The sequence below is a fragment of the Pelmatolapia mariae genome, linkage group LG14 (assembly GCF_036321145.2).
Source record: "Pelmatolapia mariae isolate MD_Pm_ZW linkage group LG14, Pm_UMD_F_2, whole genome shotgun sequence".
In the NCBI taxonomy this organism is placed as follows: domain Eukaryota; kingdom Metazoa; phylum Chordata; class Actinopteri; order Cichliformes; family Cichlidae; genus Pelmatolapia; species Pelmatolapia mariae.
The window spans coordinates 28,397,902-28,421,270 of NC_086239.1; the positions used below are offsets into that span (position 1 = coordinate 28,397,902).

Below are 23,369 nucleotides of genomic sequence, written 5' to 3' on the forward strand. Positions count from 1 at the left end.
CTGTTTGGCTTACATCCTGGACAAGAGATTATAGATTTATGCCTAAATGATTATGAGAGCAGAACTACTAATGCTGGCATTCACATTGTAGCCCGTGGTTCTGATTTAAAAAGGGGAAATACTGCAAAATCACACAAGCAGTACCTTTGAAAGGTGCTTTTTCTTTCAACAATCCCTGCAACCCCTGCATTCCCTGCCATCTGCAGTTATAAAAGATGATGGGGAAGATTGGTACATTTATCCTTTTCCTGCAGTGTTTGATATTTGTCTGTGACGTTCATGTGGTGTCAGGGCAAGTATGGGATGGATGCTCTGGATTTATTTACTGTGTATTCTTACTGTATGTTACTGTATTGTTGATGGTAATGGTCCGGTGGGTTGCTTCAAGAGGAAATATCATCTTTTCTGTTCTCTCTCTCTCTTCTAATAAATAACTGATTACAAAACCGGTAACCCTATAAAATAATATAGTATGTATGAATGGTGAGAGTATAGAGTATATATATATATATATATATTTATTTTTTTTTTAAACCTGTCCCGTTTGGTTCTTTTGCCATCAGAATTATTGTCTAAAGGCGAAGAAAGATGCCCAACGGATTTACTTTACCAAATGGACCATCCCAGCCTTGCCGTAATGGTCCATTTGATTTACCTTTTATTGTTTATTTTATTTTATTTATTTATTTATTTTTTTTACTTGCTAGATACGGGACAGGGGAAAAGAAAAGGGAGAAAGAAAGAGGGGGGAAAAAAAAACAGCGAAGAAGAGGGACGGGGATAAAGGGCAAAAAACAAAAACCAACAAAATAAGCAGACAAAAAATACATATATCGATCACCTGGATCACCTGTTGAGAAAGAAAAAAGAAAACAAGCAGAAGAAAACGAGAGTAATAGAATAAACAACATCACAATGATATATGGGAATATAACACTAAATACTTAATATTAAACATTATTGTGCAGCACGTAAGATCGACAGCGCACAGTGTGCTTTGAGGTAGGAGCCAAAAAGGGTGTAGTTTGTGTGTGTGATCACCTGTGTGTACACCTGTGAGCATGAGCGCGCTTGTATTTAAAAGGTTCCTTCATGCAATGATCTGCTAGAGGGTGTGGGGGGCCCCAGTCCCATCCTCCAGGGCATGAAGCAGGTATGGAGGAGATCAAAACTCCAGACATCCAGAGGCCCCCAGAACACAAGAGACCAAGGAAGACCAACAGAGGGGCAGCCGCGCCACTGTCCCAGAAAGAGCTGAGGAGAGTCCCAGATGAGGGATCACTCAGCAGCCGCGGAGCAGAAGCCAGGGGGGGTTGCAGTGAAGTGCCCGTGAGCTCCGCCGGCAGCCAGCTGTGCCTGAGTGACCGAGCCCCAGGCCGAGAGGCCGAGGGCACCCCACCCCCGAAGTGGCCCGAGCGAGCCCCAGGTTCCAGGCCCCGATAAGCAGCCACCAAGGAGTGAGCCGGTGTGTACCCGGACGTCCACCCCCGGACACAAAGAACCACCAACGCATCGATGTCTGAGGGCGTCTGCCACCGGCAGGGGAAGTGGTGGGGGGAGATAGGCCTCCAAACCTTGGAGGGCCTGAGATGTCCCCAGAGAGGTGGCGTCTGATACCCAATCTGACATATAGACACAGACATACAGGCACACTCAAATACAAACATCCATTCCCACCCTCATGCTCTCATAGGCAATTACTCCACACTCAACCAACGTGGAGACAGACATAAAGAGACGCTGTACACACAATCACACTCCCCAAGCGTACTCTAAGAACCGGGTCTAGGTACCCTTGCCCCTGGAGGGGGAAACTGCACCCAGACCCAGGTGGTGTTACCCTTTTCCCTGCAGTGGGGAGAAGCAGACTGCCTCGACTCCGCAGCAGCAGGGAGGCCCCACACACCAGACCCCAGTCGGACGGCCAACTCCTCCTCCTAGCCCCCCCGCTCCAGCAGGCCGCAGAGACCGGGGGTGTGAGAAGACTCCAAACCTCCCTCCACCCGCTCATATGTAGTGTTGATGTATATGTGTTCTAAGGTGCAATTAAAACCCAGGAGGGCATGGAGCTACCTGCCAGAGAGCAGCAGGTAAGCGCATAGCCCCTCCTGATAGCCCTCAATGTCTACGTGTATTTAAAATTGAGAGGTGGGCAACGACGCCAGGGGTGAGGTGTACACCCTGATGGTAATTTGGAGTCCGTGTTGTGAGCCCACCCCCAAGATCCTATATGTATGTGTTATGAGAGTGTGAGTAATGTGAATGTCTAAGTTGTGAGATAAAATTGAGGCAGAGGCAGCCAGAAGGGGACAGAGGGGGGGGGATGCCTCCTCTGCACCCTGGTGACACACCCCTACCCCAAGGCCCTGCATGTGTGGGTGAGAGTATAGAGTATAGCAGTTAATGTTGGGAATAAAGCTGTGATTCTACTGTACATAGTGAGCTTGGAAAACTTGGTCATGTTTGCATTCTACATGAAAGCAGGCAAACACTCTCAAAGGGCAAAACATAAACTTTCAGGCTTGTATGGTTACAAGTCTCTACCTGTATGTAATATCTAAGCCGTCACTCTCCACTGTGCTATCTATTTTACTGTCAGCTGTTTGAAAGAGCCGTGATGTGAAAGCGTACTGACAGGAGGAGGCGTTCCTGCATGCCACAGAGTTGAAAAGGATGTTGGGCAAGGAAAGCACATGCTGAATGTGAAGAGAAGCCCATGGGGTTCACAGCATCCTAACTACTTTAAAAATAAAAACTCTTACTTTCCACATATACCAAGTCAGCTGCTGCCTTAAAAAACAGCCAAGCAGGGCGCTCCATTGTGGGATTTGACTTGTTGAGTGCCCTGCATACACTGTCAGTCACCTTATGAGATCCTCCAAGTGTTTTTAAAGTGCTACTTTTTTATTCAGTGGACCTACAGCTGGCACCGATACCAATCTAATGAATATTCTGTGGATGTTACTACATTCAGTTTACTTTTGGAGCTGCGCATGCACTCTGAATGCATTATTAGGTTTAGGAAATCTAACCAATTGCTTGGGTGGCTGAAACCTCACACCAGAGTGCCTATCACCACGCAGTGCCTTCCCCACTGGGTAATGGAAATGATTGCTGTAGGTCCCCACAGGGCATTCATCGTACACTATACCCCAACAGATACTGGTGACGGCTTGAAAGAACTACAGACTGTGATCAAGCAAACTGCAAACAGTATAAATTTCAGCATCTTGCTGGTTTATGAAAACCAACAGGCTTTAGTAAGCCCTATTAGTAACTGAAAATTGATATTTTGAGTCAGACTGCTGAGACTAATAGTCCTCTTCCATCTACTTTCAATGCATATGTGAACTGCATTTACCCCAGTATTCACTTAGCTCTAAAAGAGAGTCAGTCCCATGTTAAAATGTCCAACAGCAACATGGTTGCAGCCCACTACAAAAAACTGTTTTGCTTTCTATCGCTAATTTCCTCTTTTCATACACACCTGTGTTTATTTATTTATTTAAAAACACACCCATTTGGATTTTGCTTAGGCATAAAGTCACAAAAACCTGTAGCCAGTAGATGTCTGGTAACCATCGTTTTACTAACTCGAGTGACTGAACCTGACCTCTCAAACTTGTTATCTAAAAGTAGAACGGTTCGCTGCAGGGTAAGACTGTCCTAGAAGTTTGAGCTCCAGTTTTGAAAAGTGACATTATAGTATAGTATTTCTATAGTCTCTTACTTAGCACTAATTAGTAGGTATCTATGTCTATGATTTGCACCCATACAGTTAACGAATACAGTTTGGTTGCTTAAGCTCTAACTTCTCATTCAAATATGGCAACTCCTGGATCCAAAACAAAACAAAATCAACACGGCAGCAGATAAAACCCTAACAGGCTTCCAGAAACTATTATGCATACTCTATGGGGTGAGTAGGTACCTGATCTACAGGTTTAATGGCCTGGGTTCATAATCTTCTTCGCCTTGTAAAAGTGCCTTAGATTAACGGACACTTTTTAATCCATCCATTTAGTGCAGTTTACTTCACAACAACATCTTGTCACCACTTAGCTCTACTAAGTATGCTGTGAAGAGTGCTGTTTTCTGTACCCTTGCCACTCCCAGTGCACACACATTTTTGTGATGCATTTGCACAGGAACACGACTGTTGATGTAATCGGGTTGTAGTTCCAAGTCCCAGTTGTGTTTAATTATTAACACCACTTAACACTGAAAGCTCTAAAATACAAAAGTGCTGTGTTTTTAAAAACAAATTGGAGGAAAGAAGTATTGGAAGTCATGACAGCATGCTGTGTCATTAACTACCCCTAGCCTCTTACTGTTCTTTCGACAGTGATGCTTTACAGGAGAAACACTTTGGGAAGATAAAGATTCAGAAAGTCAGTTTAGTGAGAGTGAACTGAGTGAATCATAACAAATAAACAGGTCACACACAGGACTGTCATCCAGGAGTTAAAGTCCATGTCCTATATGAAATCAGAAGTTCTTCTGGACTATTTTGAATATGGTTGACTTATTTTTTAATCACAGTTTATTTACATTTATTAATACATGCATATATACATTTAATACATATGTACACACATATATATTTATGCACATTTTCTGTTATAGCAATATTATTGCAGTAAGCCCTGAAGGCAAATTTCTCCCATTTGCCAGTGCTTTTAAATGAAGGCTACTCTCAGGGAACTCCTAACATGTTTATGTTTATCAATATCTGATCTTGATCTTACAATATTCATTTGCAGTATGTATGTTGAAGCACTTACAGTACTTAGTTAAGATTAGAGAAAGACTGTGGTTTGGTTTAAAAACTCAGCAGCGGCTATGGATGCACAGTGCACATTTATTTTATTTTGCACTTTTATTGTGCAATAATAATAATAATAACAGCTTTAACAAACAACCTATGGGTTTGTTTTCTGAGGAAGGACTCAGATATGCTAAAACTGTTCAAACAAAATTGATAATTCATCAGTTACTCTGATCATACTGCCTTTGTCTACAAAAATCAAAGGCAAAATCAAAACAGCTGCTCTTTGAAATTGAATGTGCAACTTATGGAAACTAACAAAGACCGAGGGAGAGAAGCTCAGCACTTCACTGGACAGTGTTCAAAGAAAGCCCATGTCTAAATATCTAAAAAGCTTTCCTTCAGAGCAGCAACACAGCAACACGAGGCTGCTCGTGATTCATCCTTCTTTCATCTCTTTCTTTCCTTTATTTACTTGCAACAGCGTTTAAACAGAAGCCTGCCGCCAGCTGAAATGGTGAGCTGACAGTATCCGTTACCAAAGCACCTCCACTGCAATCACCCTCTATCTGCCACTTGCATACAGCAATGACTCAAGAGCTTTGCTGCACACGTGTTGTGGCGGTGTTGCATGTGTGAACAATTTGTCGCAGGAATTTTTATGCATCAAATGTTTTGACTTTCAAAGTAAGCGAAGGATGATTAGCTCAAAATAACAGGTGAATTTCAAGCATTTTGACATACATCATACGCCGCTCAGCGCTTTAAAACTGCTCCTACCCTATTTTTCAGCTACAGAAGCCAGCTGTAAAAAAAAAAAAAAAAAACTATCAAGGGCGCTGTATGTAATTTTCTCACCACAAAATAGGCGAAAAATAGCACTGTATTCAGCAGTTCAGGAGCCACATATTTAGAAACCAACAATAAAGCAAAAAGGGGAATGAATGTTGGACATGCATCACGTGGGGGTAAATAAATACTGCTCCAGCAATTTCTGTTGAATGCTTAGTACAATCCTAGCTGTTCATAGTGAGCAAACACCTCCAAATTGTGTCACGATTTCAGCTTCAGCATGAATTCAAACCAGAATATATGAAATGTTGGTGTGGAGGGATTTAAATTATCAGAGACACCTGAATGGGACAAAAGTGACACTAAATAATATAACTAATAAATGCTCCATATTAATGTTATGATATTATTAACTGTCCAGTGTTCAATATGTTATTATTTCCATGTTTATAAAGAAATTATTTATTCAAATATGCAATTATACACTCACAAGCCACTTTATTAGGTATTAGGAGATTTTAGTCCATGTTGAGATGACAGCGTCACACAGTTGCTGCAGACTTGTCAGTTACACATTCATGAATTTTCCGTCACCATACCCCAAGGGTGCTCAAGTAAGCTGAATTGGTAGTAGGGTAAAATGTGTTAGAAAAATATCCCACACATATTACACCAACACCAGCCTGAACCCTTGGCACAACTGGCCAGATTCTGACCCCACCGTCCAAATGTCACAGCAGAAATGAAGATCAGACCTAGCAGTGTTTTTCCAATCTGCTATTGTTCACTTTTGGTGAGCCATGTGAACTGTAGCCTCTGTTCCCTGTGCTTAGCTGATAAGAGTGACACTTGGTGTGGTCTTCTGCCACTCTGGTCCATCAGCTCCAAGGATCGATGTATTGTGCTCTTCTGCCTACCTTGATTGTAACAAGTGGCTATTAGAGTTACTGTTGCCTTTCTATCAGCTCAAAGCAGCCTGTGACCTCTAGTATCAATAAGACATTTTAGATGGATAGATAATTCAGCATCTGGTAAGCTTAGTGTATAACATGGTTGTGCCATTGTTGTGCAGTTATGATGGGCCAAAAACTCTGCTGCAGGTTTCCAAAGACAGTAAAACCAGTAAAGACAAAGAGACTGGAACCAAAAAGAAAAAAAAAGGCAAACTCCTTCATCTTCAGGCAGTATAAACACATTAAGTAGGATTTATCTACTTAAAGAAACTTCCCTGGATTAGGCACTGAGCAGCTACTGGACTGCATCTTTCAAGCTCCAGCTGACTCTCCGCCAACAGAAGCTACTTGGTTTTCCTTTAAGGACATTTATCTGTCAGTGCAAATGGTGTTTAGCTGCTTTCAGTTAGTTGAGCCAAAGGGAGAAAGAGAAGCATACGCTGCATGGTTGTTTGAAAAATCTCTTAGAGGAATTTCTGCTTTACAGCAACCAAAAAATATTATGAATTCAGATTTTTACAACATTACAGGCAATAGTGAATATTTAAAAATCTGAAGTCAGAGTTCTAATAGAGTATTTTCATTTGTGAAGCTGTTAAAAGCAAATGGGCTTTAACACTGTTACAAAAAAAGACACACAAAAATGTGTAAAGAGTTCAATCAATAAACAGGACTGGAATGGAAATTTAAAAATTAAATCGATATCCAGCTGTACTTAAGGTGATAAGTTGCTGTATGTGTGACTAGTCTGTACTTATAAATCAAAAGCAACATCAACAGTATAATAAGTGAGCAAAGAACATCTCTCATCCTGCATGACTCATATGTTATAGGACATTCACAGTGGGAGAAAAACCTCTCTCTCTGACTCAGGCTATTCTTTTTAAACAAACCCTATAATTTATTAATCTATATGCTATTTTCCATTGATTTTCAGCCTGTTTGCTATATTTAAGTGAAATTCAGTAGAAATACGTTAATTTGAGGTGGGAATTACGAGGCTCGATTTCACAATGTGAAACATTTTTTTTAGTAGACTATTGTGACTGAGCCATTGCTTTGCTCTAAATTAGTAGGTAGCTTTGTCCAGCTAAGTGTGTCCAGTGTTGGATGGTTTTTCGGTTGAGCTGATTTAACTTAAGTTTGCTCAGCTAATATTACTTTAGGATGGTGGTGCATGAGATGAGCACTCTTGTTCGTAGTATTCCCAGAGTATTATCATTTATTTAATAAACTATCTATACCTGGTGTTTCTTGTATCAACACAATATCACAATACAAATATCGCAATGCAATTTCCCCCCCCCCAACCGTTATCTGTAGCACTGTAATAAGGGCAAGTCTTCACTACTCAGTAGCTGCAGCTGTTGAAGAGACTGTGAAACTAGAGATTCAGGAAGGGAGAGAAACAGGAAACAGTTCTGATGCACCTCCTGAAAGATTTATAATTGAACTCATTTATCTTTCTAGCTTCCCTAATACATAAAATACAAGTCTGCCAAAAACTCTACTAAGATAATATCTCACCTCAGGCTGACGCTTATATAACCTCAGTAATTTTGTTAAACTATTTGTAAAAAAAATCAAGTAATGAATACAAATAATAAACACAAAGTACATAAAAGCTTCAGTACATGTTATGAGGTTATAAACAGGACAACATTTGGTGGTATCAAGCCCACAAAGAGTACTAAATCTGTGGTTCATTAGCTGGTAACATATCCAGAGGTTGTGCTAATTCATCTATATCATCTGCAAGTTGATCATGCACCTGGCTTTAATTGCAGTGAAATAGCCAAGCAGGTGGCTTTGCAGGAAGTCACCATTTCTCAAAATCGCACAGCATCTATTCATATGTGTTTTGTGTTTTTTGGAGGGGTTTTTTTTTACAAAGTGGAAAAAAAGGAGTGGAAAGTGTGCTAACAAAAGGAACAAAGTGAATTATAAATTCAGCAGAGTGCAGACATTAAACCGCCTTAAAAACTTGCTGATACTCAGTGGTGCAAAAAGGTTGCTAAGAGAGCATGCTGTGTTATTTTCAATGTAATGCAGTAACTACTGCAGAGAAAACACCTCTTTATAATGCACTGTTCTTCTCAGATAGTCATGCTCTACAGGTTTTCACATGTTTAACAAGAGTGTGTTCACACTTGCAAGTGTTGTTTAGGTCTTATGTATTATAGGATTCACACTTCTAACATGTAAAAGTTGTACAGGGTGGGCCATTTATATGGATACACCGTAATAAAATGGGAATGATTGGTGATATTAAAGTCCTCTTTGTGGCACATTAGTATATGTGAGGGGGCAAACTCCTCAAGATGGGTGGTGACCATGGTGGCCATTTAGAAGTCGGCCATCTTGGATACAACTTTTGTTTTTTCAATAGGAAGAGGGCCATGTGACACATCAAACTTATTGGTAATGTCACAAGAAAAACAATGGTGTGCTTGGTTTCAACGTAACTTTATTCTTTCATGAGTTATTTACAAGTTTCTCTTTGTTCACAGCCATTGACATGTCAAAGAGGTTAACATGTGAGGAGTGGATTGAAATTGTGTTGATATCTGGTGACCACTAACTGAGTCTAAGGGGGTCAGATCAGGAGACCTTGGGGGCCATTCAACTGGCCCACGATGACCAATCCACTTTCCAGGAAACTGTTCATCTAGGAATGCTCAGACCTGGCACCCATAATGTGGTGGTGCACCATCTTGCTGGAAAAACTCAGGGAACGTGCCAGCTTCAGTGCATAAAGAGGGAAACACATCATCATGTAGCAATTTCAAATATCCAGTGGCCTTGAGGTTTCCATTGATGAAGAATGGACCCACTATCGTTGTACCCCATATACCACACCAAACCATCACTTTTGTTGTTCCAACAGTCTTGGAGGGATCCATCCAATGTGGGTTAGTGTCAGACCAATAGCGGTGGTTTTGTTTGTTAACTTCACCATTCACATAAAAGTTTGCCTCATCACTGAACAAAATCTTCTGCGTGAACTGAGGGTCCTGTTCCAATTTTTGTTTTGCCCATTCTGCAAATTCTGTGCGCCGATCTGGGTCATCCTCGTTGAGATGCTGCAGTAGCTGGAGTTTGTAAGGGTGCCATTTGTGAGTAGCTAATATCCGCCGAAGGGATGTTCGACTAATGCCACTCTCCAGTGACATGCGGCGAGTGCTACGCTGTGGGCTCTTGCTGAATGAAGCTAGGACAGCCACTGATGTTTCTTCATTAGTGACAGTTTTCTTGCTTCCACATTTTGGCAAATCCAACACTGAACCAGTTTCACGAAACTTAGCAAGCAGTTTGCTAACTGTAGCATGGGAGATGGGTGGTCTCGTAGGGTGTCTTGCATTGAAATCTGCTGCAATGACCCGGTTACTGCGTTCACCAGATATCAACACAATTTCGATCTGCTCCTCACGTGTTAACCTCTTCGACATGTCAATGGCTGTGAACAAAGAGAAACTTGTAAATAACTCATGAAAGAATAAAGTTACGTTGAAACCAAGCACACCATTGTTTTTCTTGTGACATTACCAATAAGTTTGATGTGTCACATGGCCCTCTTCCTATTGAAAAAACAAAAGTTGTATCCAAGATGGCCGACTTCTAAATGGCCACCATGGTCACCACCCATCTTGAGGAGTTTGCCCCCTCACATATACTAATGTGCCACAAACAGGACTTTAATATCACCAACCATTCCTATTTTATTATGGTGTATCCATATAAATGACCTACCCAGTAAATATAATGAATAAAGAGGTTATATGAACTAACAAGTACCTCTTATTCTGCAATATCCTACATTGTCCCACATGTAAGATTCAAAGCACTGTTCTTATTCTGGTGACTGAGTAGGCACTTAATTACACTGAAAGCTTTATCCATCTTCTCTGGTGGTTATGAAGTGCTTACCCTCACAGAGAAGTTACATATGTGCATTAGTCAAGACTGCACCTGATCTCCTTCTTAATAGCAGCAGCCAGCAAGAAATACAAGAAGGAAAGTGTGGCTCGTGTAGTGCTATATGATGGACAGGACCATCACACTGGTCATAAACTAAATTTGCCACAAACAGTTGCTTACATCCACTTGAGAAGGACTGCTTCAGGAATTAAGAGAATAAACCTTAAATTTTTATGAGAATGAAGTTATTATTACCTTTTGTACATGTGCACTGATAGACAAGGCATCTATTTTAAGTACATTTAGAATAATTTTTGCATATCTACACTAATGGAAATTTGTAGATCGACATAATTTTTCCATTTTTTGTGTGCAAAAAACACAAATAATATACACTCACCAGCCATTTCCTTAAATATACCAGTTCAGCTGCTCATTAATACAAAATCGAATCAGCCAATCACGCAGCAGCAACCCAATGCAGCTATTTATCCAGGTAAAAGTCTCATCGGGATTAAAAATCTCTTTTTCAAGAGAGACCAAGCCAACAAGGCATTTCAGTTTCAGCCCCTTGAGTGGTTTTGATCGTAGCAAATTTAGATGACAACTCTTTGCCAGGTCAAGACGACCTGCTGAAGACAACTTGAAAACAAGCATCTGAGTGAAGAAGAAAGCTGATTTAAGTGACTTTGAATGTAGAATTGTTGGTGGTGTCAGACTGACTTGTTTGATTATTTCAGAAACTGCAGATCTACAGTTATTTTCTGTACAACTAGAGTTTTCCACAAAAGAGAAAAGTGAGCGGCGATTCACTGGGCAAAAGTACTTTATTGATGTTATAGCTCAGAGGACAATGGCCAGAGTGATTTTAGTTGATGGGAAGGAAGCAGTCACTCAGATAACCAATTATTACAACCAAGATATGCAGAAGAGCACCTGTGAGCACAAAGCACATCGAACCTTGACCCAGATATGCTACAGCAGCAGAAGACCACACCAAGTGGCACTCCTGTAAGTCAAGGACAGGAAATTGAGGCTGTAATTTGCTTGGACTCTCCAAAATTGAACAGAAAAAAAAAAAAACAAAAAAAACATTGCCAGTCTTGATTTTTGCTGCAACACTTGACTGCTCGGGTCAGAATTCAGTATGAACAACAGTATGAACAAAAGCACGGATCCATCGTGCCTCATATCAAAGTTCATGCTGTTTCTGGTGGTGTAATGATGTGGTACACTTTGCTTAGTATTGCAGAGTAACTAAAAAAGTGTACCTAATGAAGTGGTCAGTGAGTGACAGAACAGAATTAATTTATATTTTATTAACAATTAACAATTTCAGGGTTTGTCATGACACTGAGCTGTTATTTGTTTCAAGAGTTTGGTGGTATAAAGGTGTGCTATTGTCAATAAATATGACAAAGTTACTTAGGATTATTTTAGATGTGTAAATGTCCCATTCTTCAGTTTTTGTCAAAATTATACATGCATTTGGCATAAAATGAGATACTATTGCATACATTATAATAACTTAAAAAATATATGCAAATGGATCCTGTAAGATTTACAACCTGACTGCACAGCAATAACTCTTGTGGCTGATATGCCTGGATTTATTGGCGTCACATTTCGGCTTTTTGGCCCACATGGCTCACAGGCTACATTAAGTGAAACTTAATAGACATACATTAATCTGCAGAGCATTAACACAGGACCAATCTTTTTTCCACATAGCAGCAACTTTTGAAGTTTTGAAATTAGAGATTCAGGATAGTAACTCCGGGAGAGAAATAAGAAATAGTTTTGGTGCAGCTCCTGAAAGATTTATAATTGAACTCATTCATCTTCCTGACTTCCCTATTACATAATATGCCTCAACATCTCTGTCAAATACTTTACTAAGAAGATAACATCTCACCTCCGACTGCACAGCTGACTCCAGCTATGCAGAGAATGACTCTTGTGTAAACTCATGCGTTAAACTTAACCATGAGCTAAATTGTTTGGCTTCCAATATTTACAAAAAGAAAAGCTTAACATAAAACATGACATTCTCATTTTGTCTTGCGTTATAAAATCCAGTGCACCACTTTCCTGTATCTCTAAAAACACCAAACTCATTTCCTGCCCGGCGAGTTCTCGTCCCGGAGAATCAAACACTGCTCTTCTGAAAGAAGAGCTGCTGACGTCTTCAAATTACGCACAAGGTGTCCTTCAGTTTCTGTGCCTTGACTGTCGTCCAAGACTTATTGGAAGCCTAGAGATAAGAGTTCATTTTTAAAGAGGAGGTTGTGCTGTGGAACCGGAGGAAGTCAGAAGTTTGCAAGCAAGGAGACCATAGTTTCTCCTGTTTGGGAGATGCTTTTTAGTTTTGCTTTTACTGGTTAAGTTTAAGATAAGATTGTGGTTTCATAGCATTAAGCTTGGATAATGAAAAATTAAGCTTACCCAGTAACACATATAGACACTTTACCAGTGTCTATATACGCTGAGTATGACAGACCTGCCTTACTGTCACCTACACCTCAGACAAGCAAGGAAACTTTGTGTGTAATTTAGGGGGATATTGTGGCATCTCTACTAGTGCTCTAGGTGAAATGACAGAAAGAAAGCCTTTGTTTTTCAATTGGCTCATGTTCACCCAGGAAAACTGAATCAATACTTAATCATATTAAATAATTGTGATCTCAAAACTGACTAGAATTATCATGGTTATAGTTTTTGCCAGCTGGGGTAGGCTGCAGCTCCCCATGCAACCCTGAATTGGATAAGCAGAAGTGGATGGATGGATGATTTTTTATATAGCCACAATCTTCCACATCCTTTATATTCATCTTTCAACAGAAAAAAAAAATCTGCCAGTAAAGCAGTCCACTGTTAAGAAATCATTCTTACTGCCACCTCTTATTGAACTAGACATGTAATAACGATCATTTGTGTAGGCAAGATGAAAGTATTGCAATTTTGAATGTGAAAATTGCTTCAGTGTGAGCCTGCAGAAGGTTAAAAGTGCCGTGGGCTTTGAAAATAAGGAGCAAACCCTCAGCATTGAAGATGGCCCCATACCGAGGATCACTCTCCATCAGAGACCTCATCTGCTTTTGATCAGCTGCTACCTAAAGAAATTTCTTCCAGTCAGAGCTTTATCTCTCACTGCCCTCTGCACTCAAGCCCAGATGGCCTGTAAGCTACACTATTGCCAATCTGCTCATTTTATAATTACCAGCATTTAATGCTCAAGGAAGTCTAAACAACTAACAGCCCCTAAAAGCAATGGGCTGCAGTGGCTGGCAGGAAGGGCAGAAGAGCTCTCTGGTGGTGCAAACCACTTCTGAGTGATTATTGGACAAGCCACAGCATCAGAGTGTGATATCTGCATTGTCAAAGGGAAAACCAATTTAGCTTTTCTTTTGTGAATGAACAAGGAGGAAACTGCTGATATTACAACACGAAACATGTCCCAGTGAAGATGGAGCTGACTAGATGTAGCACTGAGCAGATTCTTTGTCTGCTCAGTCTCTTTATGTCGTGCCTCAGCAATCGTCCCATGGTAAACAGTAAACAACAATGTTCCCAGCCCTGCAATGCAAATAACTATTAGTCGTAGTTTTTGTAATGCAATTAAGCCTCCATGCAAAGCTTAAATCAATCAGTACAGTCAATGAGAGACACAGACCAGATTGAGGTTTCTCGATCACCTTCATGGATGCCATTACCTATCCTTTAGCTGCACAGATCAGCACTTCCAATTGACTGTTAATGGACTGCTACACTACGATTAGATAATGATTATCATTGCTGACCGTGTTCTGCGTCCCTGTCTGTCTGTGCAGTAATGGCCACATATAGCTGTACTGTTTGTCTTGCTTGAAGAAGACTCCTTGCTGGTTTACATTGTAAAGTCTACAGTTTATGGTAATATAATCTGAAACTGGATTGGTTATAAATAGAGATGTGGCATAAATCAGAATTTTAGTACCTGACAGCAAAGCAGTCACTGCACTACCACGAAGCAATAATAAAATTCTAGACAGAATTCAAAGAACACAAACCATTAAATGAAATGACCGAAAGATAAATTATGTTCTGTCTAGGTTGTGTTTAAAATATTTTATAATCTGGCTAACGTGCAGAAGCAGAAACAAGATATAAAAACAAAAGTAATATAGTATTTCAACCTTTTAAGTTGCTGTGACAAACCTGTTAGCAAAGAAATGCCTGTTTATGGTTACATTATTTTTATGTAAACCCATATTTACTGAGTTTTTGATCACCACCATCTCCTGAGACAATGATGGTAAACAGACGGATTCTTGTATAGCACTTTTTTTACTCTACCTGCTCACTCAACATGTTTTAAACATTTCTCATTCACCCAAACACTTTTTTCTTCATCTAAGTGCTTTCTATCTACATTCTCGCACACGTGCACACACACTCCAATGAACGCACAAGGAGGGTCTTTTGGCATGCAGACTGGAGGGGATCGAACCACCAACCTTCCAATTAGTAAATACACTGCTCTACCTCCCACCGGATATTATTTAGCTCATTAGCTGCTAAATCTTTTTAGAAGTTAAGGTTTTTATAATCCAACATTTTTGGTATTGGATAGATGCTGTGGAGCAGCTTTATCAGTATGTTTATTTACTGAAGGCTAAACTAAACTAAGCTAAAACTGTGTCACAATTGCACCTTGAAATCACAAAAATATTCTGTTTGTGTCAAAGAAGCCAAACAAAAAAATGGACAAATCTTTTTGAGATGCAGGAACCAGTGAATGTTCTGACTTTGCCAACTGACATTTAGAAAAAAAATCTGAAATCAGAATCAGAACTGCAATTGCTGCATCTCTATTATTAAGCGCAGCTTTTAAAAGCTGCCTAACAATTCATCAACATGAATGGCAATTTAACTCGGGCCCATGTGTTTAAAGCCCTGAGCAATGGAAATTACCAGAAACCCAGAATGGTGTCATCTTGCTCGCAACATTTTGTTCCCTACTGGCAGGACACGGGATAGATGTTAAACTAAGTGCTTCTGCTAATAGCTCAGCATTGTAATGCTGAGTAATTGTGCCTTTAAAAAACCTTTTCTGGAGTCTGTGAATATGATTCAGCAAAGCGAAAAATAGAAAACACAGGTTGTGCCTTCCACACCACATCAAGACTTTTGGCTGTGACAGATGACAAGTGAACTATTGCCATGCTCCAGGTGAGCTGGTCCCCTGCCATTGCCTCTTCTGTGACCTCAAACAGCAGCAGCAGCCTAGCTGCTCTGTGCGTTGTGAATCGCTGCTCCCGGACACAAGCCCACTGTGCCTCCCCATGACAAACAGCTATTAAATTCAAATTAACACTGTTTTGTATGATCAAATAAAATAACAGAGGTCACAGGCTGAATGCATTAGCGCACGCCTCTGTAGAATTCAGAGAACATTGTGTTGCTGTTTGATAAACAAGCTGTCTGGGGACCGTTTTACCAGTTTGACAACACTATACACAGCTAGTGCTGGCAGTATAATGCAGTATATAAAGTATTCATCATGTCTTAAAGTGAGTAAATAAGAATTGGGTTTGGAGAATCACTGACAGTGCAGAATCAATTTTTTTCAGAAAATGTGCCACCAGTCTATTCCCTGTGAAGAAACATCACAAAACAAATTATTTTAACATAAAAATACTGCCATTCCCCCTATTCACTTTTGCAGAGAGCGAAAAGTAGGAGCAGAAAGAAAGAAAGAAAGGGGGAGAGACTGTTCACCAGCATCATCCAGTTCTATTTTTAGCTTGACGGTAAATCTCAGCAAAACACCAGGTAGCCTACCCATTTATTTTATTTGGACAGCAACTGAAAGAAAAGGCTTTCTGGCTGATCTAGATTCATCAGCTCTGAGAAATACAAAAACTCAAAGGTGCAATCTTACACTGAGCCTTGGAATAGTGAGTGAGTGAGTCAAACAGAGGACAAACAGTGGAATCTGTAAGACTGTACTCTGTGGGGAGGGAGGAGGTGACGAAGATGACCGACGGTGATTCGAAAAAAAATTCTTAAAAGAGGTATGGCACCACAATACCTGTCTGGCTCCAAGGTTCAGCTTATAGTGGAAGCAGAAACAGGGATGCACAATCAAGTGTAAAACTGAAGTGTGAATTCCCGTGCCAGCTGGTTGAATTACAGGTCTCATTAAAAGATAATAAACTATCAAATGTGATGTTGAGCTGCTTGCAGAAATAAACATTACACATTTGTATTTCAGGGTAGCACTATTATCATCATACAAAAACCACAAAGGGTCATACAAAAGCTTGTGCTAAAATGATGACTTTGATTTTTTTAACATTTAAATTGTCATTAAGTTACAAAGACATCAAAAGTTTATGATATTTCTTGTTTGTTTGTTTTGTTTTTTTGCCATAAGGTAGCAGTAATGCAACTACAAGCTACATACAAGAAAAACATAAGGAGCATGGTAAGATGCTACCAGTAAAATTGGATTAGATACTCATTTGCAACAGTATTGATACTAACAGTGCAGTCTTTGCTTCCTCCAGTTGACACACAGCTTCACACCACCCCTGCAGGCAGGCAGTGATTCAGCCCCTCCCCTCAGCTAGCAGCTGAACACATGAACCAGCTAGCAGCTAAACACATGCACACCATCAAGACAAACTTAGCAAAGCAATGTTAAAGACCATCACCCCAGTCTTTATGAAGAATTTTGTTAGATCAGTAAAGCTCCTGTTTGAACAACATTTAAGCATTAAACAGTTCTATATGTTAACTTGCATGGCACACACTTTGTTAATGTTAACCACCAGTCGCACTAGCTGTCCTTCTGCTAGCATGGCTACAAAATGAAAAATCCATTAATATTTCTTACACTCTGAGTCACACCTGCTTTATTTTAAGGACCGAAGCTTTACTCCGCACAGCTCTTATAATTCCTAAATCCTTATTACTCTGCTCTAATTATCTTTCAGTGTTTGGATGATTAAAGCTGAGGCTCTCATCTGTTTTGCTAGACAGTCAGTGAATCTGGGCACGAGGCCATGTTTCTGCAAAAGTCGAAAAGGGGAGTACAAACCGAAAGCTTAGATCACAAACACTCGCTGTTACACTTTAATGATGAAATACAGAGCATATCCATATTATCTTTGCCTTACATTTCATAGACCCTTCACTCGATTATAATGAAGATTTTTCTCCCAAGTGTGTCAAGAGATGATTTTAAATGAGAAGTTCATCCCCTGCAGGGCTCCTGTGATTGAAAATGACAAAGTTAAGATCAGCATACATACGTGAAAGATATGAAATTAAAACATCTGCATTGTCCATGTTGCTGGGGCTTTGAAGAGTAATGTTTTGATAGGACCTGTTCTACTTCACAAGTTATACTGGGAACTGAGGTCAAGTGATATTTAATAAAAACAGATACACAGCATGCTTGATATATGGCTGTACTAACAATAACCCCACACAAACTGCGCCTCGCCATCAATCTGCCACCAGCCTGCCAGAGCATCGCAGGGTTCGCATGATTTTATAAAGAAGGCTGAAGTAATATAAGGCAGCACAGTGTAGTTTCCATTAGCTAGTGAATTTTATGGCGAGACTCAAAGAAATATAATTAAGATTAACTGGAGAAGACATCCAGCTACAGCTGGTGAGAAAAAAAATGGCTTTCCGTGCATCCAGAGAAGCTAATTTGTCTTCTGAGACTGTTTACTAAAAATAAGACTACTCTCTTGATTTCTGTGAAAAACAAACTCCTTGCCATAGAGGCTGCACCTCACTCTCAGGGGCAGGCTGTGCTGCAGCCTTGATGGTTTGATCCCCAGCCCTTTCGTGTGTTGAAGTATCCTTGGGCAAGATAGTGAACCCAAATTTGTTTCCAGTGGCAGGTGAACACCTTGCATGGCAGCTCTTCTGCCACTGGTGAGTGAATGAGAAACACACAAATTGTAATCCACGTACCTTTGCCTGGGTTTAAGAATAAACTGGATTTTTATTTTGTTGGTTCAGTTTCAGATTTCTGTCAGGATATTACTGGCTCATGCTTCACGCTAAATATACTGTGCTGTCAGTCTTTGTTCAGATCATCATTACTCTCTAGGTTCAGGTTTTTCTGTAACATTGAACTCACATCAGAATTGTGTGGGTCAGGTTTTTAAGGGTCACAAATATAAAAGCTATATTTTTATTTCAAGTGACATCATTTAGGGCAGATTATTAGATTTTTAAAAGACCAATGACTCTTGAGTCACAAACATTTCTTTACCTATAAGCAGAAGTTGGTGTCTTGTAAATCGTCATAGAAGTTACAAGACTTCACTTCATACACACTTGCATGCCACTTCATTTCGCGTGCCAGTTCACCAGCTTGTTAAGGCAAATATTCAATCTGCCAATCACACAGCCACAAGCCACAACATTTAGGCATGTAGACTTGTCCAGGATGACTTGCTGAAGTTCAAACCAAACATCAGAACGAGGAAGAAAGATGATTTAAATGACTTTGAACGTGGCATGGTTGTTATTCCCAGTCAGACTGGTCTGAGTATTTTAGAAACTGATAATGTGCTGGGATTTTTTCACACTATTGTTGCTAGATTTTATAGAGTATATAGAGTGGGGTCTGAAACTATCCAGTGAAGCTGCAGTTCTTTGGGTTAAAATACCTCAATGATGGCAGAGGTCAGAGGACAAAGGCCAGTCTGCTTTCATCTGATAAAAAGGTAAGAGTAACTCAAACAGCCACTCGTTAGAACAAAGGTATGCAGAAGAGCATCTCTCTGAACCAGATGGGCAGCAGACACAGCAGCAGAATACCACACAATAGACAATAGAAGACTGGAAAAACTTTGCCTGGTTTAGAAAGTCTCAACATCTGCTGCGATATTCAGATTATAGGGTCAGAATCTGGCAAACAACATGACAGTATGGATCCACCCTGCCTTGTATCAATAGTTCAGGATGGTGTTGATAGTGATGTAATGTGTGTTTGGGGAGGTATTTTCTCAGCACACTTTCGACCCATTAGTAATAAAGTGGCAGTTGATTGTTTGTGGAGCATTCTGGAGAAATCCAAAATATTTCTACTGTTTTCTAATGGTAAACACATAAAAAGTGTCTTTGCACACTTCCTGAAAGCAGGACAGAAGAAGTGAAATAAAGTAAGGAAAGTACTGAAGTGGGAATTTTGTGCACAATTTTAAAATGGTTTGGACAATTTCGTCTGAATCAGCTTGCTGACAATAGGGATCTACTTTGTGTTATTTCAGAGATGTTAGCCGTTGGATGTCACTGCACCCTGTGTTTTTTTATGGTGTTTTACTTTGAATCAGAGGAATCGCTACTTTAAAGACCAAGCCACGCCGAATATTAGCCCCTCTGTGTTGTGACACTTTCTGCCACCACCTGTAGTAATAATGATTTGATATTTCATTGATCCCTGCGGGGAAATTTTCCGTCCACTCTCAGTTGATGTAAAAGGTCAGAGCACAGAGGCCACTGTGAGCCTGAAGCTGCCGGAGATTTGGTGACACGCTCACAGGCTTTTCAGCAGAGCAGATGCATGAAAGAAGAAAAGTATCACTACTCACAACATCACAACCCGGACTGATGGTATCATGCATCCAGGTTGTGAACCCACTTATTAATGTTTGACACTATATCACTAGAATCTGGCTTATTTGCACAGCAAAAACAAATAAATAAATAAATCCTGGTCTTTCACTACAGCTATATAACTGCAGCAGGTGCACAGAAAGAGAATAATAGCAGCCCTTTTAAGCACTTCATTTCTAACAGATTAGCAGAAAGAGCACAAACGCAAACAGGTGGCAAGTGTGAGCAGCAAACCCATCTTTCCAGTGAACAATAAACCTTTTATGCCACAGAAATGTCAGGACTTCAAAGGCTTTTGCTGATACTGTCCTGTCAACACTCTTTCACATTCCACATATCCAATTTAACAATCAAATGAGCTGCATGGAAAAAAAAACATCTCCAGCTATTTTTAGCAATGCTGAACTCCTTTGCATTATTCCATTTCTTTTGTACTTTGTCCTTGATGTTTATATTATGATTTACGGTTTCTTTATAGACAGAGTAACGAATGCAAAATGTGACACATATTGTGACCATTCACCTTTAGTAACACGGGTCAGTCTGTAGGTCACCCGCACCTCACCTGTCCAGATTTGACCCTGCAGCAGCGTCACAGAATCTGACGCAGACCTGCTGTGACACCTTTACGGACACACGGAGACAGGCAGGTCAGACAGACCGTCTGACTGATATAAAGACGGACCTGGCTGGACAGTCCACCAGACCGCTTCACACACAGAGGTCTGTATTGACCGTAGCGCATTCCTACGGATCGCCTTCATCCACGCAGCACACGGCTGTGCGCGCCAACATCCAGCAGCAGCACGAGACGCAGGTTTCAACCTGTTAGCGCAGACCAGGCATGTAGTGTCCCCTTACCTTTTACTCTCGTCTCCTTTGACATAGTGTCCTCTCCCTTGTGTTTCTGTCAGTCTGCGGCCACTCAGCAATGCTGTCACGTTATTCTCCGCGACACCGTTTCGTCGGATAGTTAATTGAACATCGGCTCTTCCTCTGTCCCCTCTCTCCTGGCTGCTGCACCTTGACGCTTGCCAGGCTGAATCAGGGTGAAGCGGGGCACGGGGAGGTCTACAGCTGCCTCATCGGTCTCCTCTCAGCGATGAGATGGGAAAATTAAACAAAAAAGCCAAATACAGGAGAAATCTGCAGCTGTGTTCTCATTCACCTGAGTCAAGTCCCTCGGAGCATCGACCCGCCCCTCCGCAGACATACTTTGGCTATGTGGTGTATCTGTGCAGACTTGGCTCACATGTCATGCCCACCCAGCTCCCGTTTCTCTCTACTCTCCGCCGCTAACAGCAGCCAGAGTTGTGCCAAAGCTCCGGTCTGCAGCTTGACTGCCTCCAGCGGTGCGCGCACGTCCGCGGCTGCTGAAGGGCGTCCGTCTTCCTCTTCCTGTCACCGTTTTCTGACTGTGCAAAACACTCAAGGAGGACCCTAAATGGAGACCTAAAAAGCAGCTGGTCCATTGCTTTTCTCATGCCTGGAGCCGTAATGAAAAAGCAGTTTACCAGCTATATTGTCACTGGGACGACACATTTAATTAGCCAAGGCAGTTTAAATCAGTTTTATTTAATCTATCATGCCAGAAGCTTTTGCAGAAATTACACATACTCTGTAAGAAAGGTTGCTGCATTTGTGTGCGGGGGTCCCAAAAGTCAGATTTAAAAAAGAACAAGGCACAGCTTTAATGAAAGAGTAGAAAAAAATACGCAGAATATGAAATGTAAAGTAGATTAAAGTCTTTCTGCAGTGTCATACAATCTGGTTTTGCTGTATAGAGTTTGGCTGTAAGCAAAAATAAATAATAAATTAAAATAGAAATTTAGATATGGAAAACATGTGGCATAAAGAAGAAGAGCATGGGGGCGCAGTGAAACAGGATGGAGGGGGGAGAGCCAGCACCCCTTTAAACCATCCATCACAAAGCAGCAGATGCCAGATTGGTCAGTCAGCTTGGGCAGTCACTCAGGCAGAGAAGCAAATCTTTTGGGCTTTGAGAAGTGCTTCAAAATACAACCAACCATCAAAACAAAGCTGTCGGCACATGCGTGAACTCCGTTTCTTGCCTTCTTTTTCTTTCAAGGGATAAAACAGGAATGAAGCACATGAACCACGTTTCCCTCAGCAGCTTTAAATCCTTTAAATCCAGTTGTGAGATCTGGTTTAATCTGACAGATGCTTCACCTAATGGATTCCTCTAATTCATTTCTAAGCTTATTTCGACCTCCAGTCCTGCAATACTTGACCCGAATAGCTGCAGGATAGCTTCCCTCACGTTTCTTTATGGCGCACATTAAGCAGCAGTGTGTGAAGTGGTCACAGTAACACCTGCTGTTTTCAACACTCGCATCCACATGTGTGACCACACATGAGCTTACACAGTCCCGTAAGGATGGTCTGGTAGTGGCATCAATCAGCAGTCACGTCCACACAAATGAATATTGATGGGGGAAATGGTGATGGCCGAACCATCACCCTGGAATAAGACAGCCAGACATTCTACATTACCAGACTCTACTAGGAATACACACAGCCAATTTGTATTTATCATGGAAGCCAATGCCAATACACTTCTGGTGTAGAACAGTGAGTTGCAATCCCTACTAAGGAAAACTAATAGGGAAAAGCCTTAAGGCCAGGAAGGCAGAAAGACAGATAGCTCTGATTACACCAAATGGCAGCACTGCCTGGATCCAAGAGGAAAAGAAAGGCTAATTGAATTATGTGAATTTCTTTTGTAAGAAGAATTCTCTTCATGCCATTGGAGACACAACTCAAAGCAGCACTTTGCTTCTCAACAGTGGCTTTTGATGTTATTTGATGTCAGTATTCAGTAAGAAATATTTTACTGAACCATACAATTATAAAAAAAACAGATCTCTGTGGCAATTCAGAGCCAGTCTAGGCACTGAAAATTCATTGTAAACACGACTAAAGTCTTACAAAGTAAAGGCAGAAAGAAACTCAATCACACTAAATGTTTTTGTTGGTATAAACACTGCGGGGGTTTTGAAAAATGGATGAAAGAACTGTTTCAGCAGCATTAAGCTTTCTGGGAGCCGTTAAAAGACTCACAAACTACAGTGCAGGCAGTCAGCAAACTGAATTTAGCACCCAAGGTGCAGATTTGTTGTTCTTTTCTGTTTTCTAAAAATAATCCAGCAATCTTATGGAAGGCACCGTTTAAAACTTTTTCAAGTCAGTAGCACTAAAGAAAAAAGCATTTTGGTTTTTTTTTAAATGACTGCGTTATTATGCTGTATGTCACAGCACTCTCACGTAAGGTGAAGTTGTCAGCTGGCTAT

The 23,369-nt window shown here is 40.7% G+C and overlaps 1 protein-coding gene across 3 annotated transcripts in view; it reads right to left on the bottom strand.

The window, feature by feature from the left end:
- pitpnm3 (PITPNM family member 3) overlaps window positions 1-21,477 on the bottom strand; it is a 105,079-nt gene extending 83,602 nt beyond the window's left edge. For all 3 annotated transcript variants that reach the window (XM_063493532.1, XM_063493530.1, XM_063493531.1), the window contains exon 1: window positions 20,920-21,477. In XM_063493532.1, coding sequence (XP_063349602.1) covers window positions 20,920-20,944 — 25 coding nt within the window. In that variant the 5' untranslated portion in view covers window positions 20,945-21,477. The remainder of the gene's footprint in view (window positions 1-20,919) is intronic.
- Window positions 21,478-23,369: the final 1,892 nt, after the last annotated feature.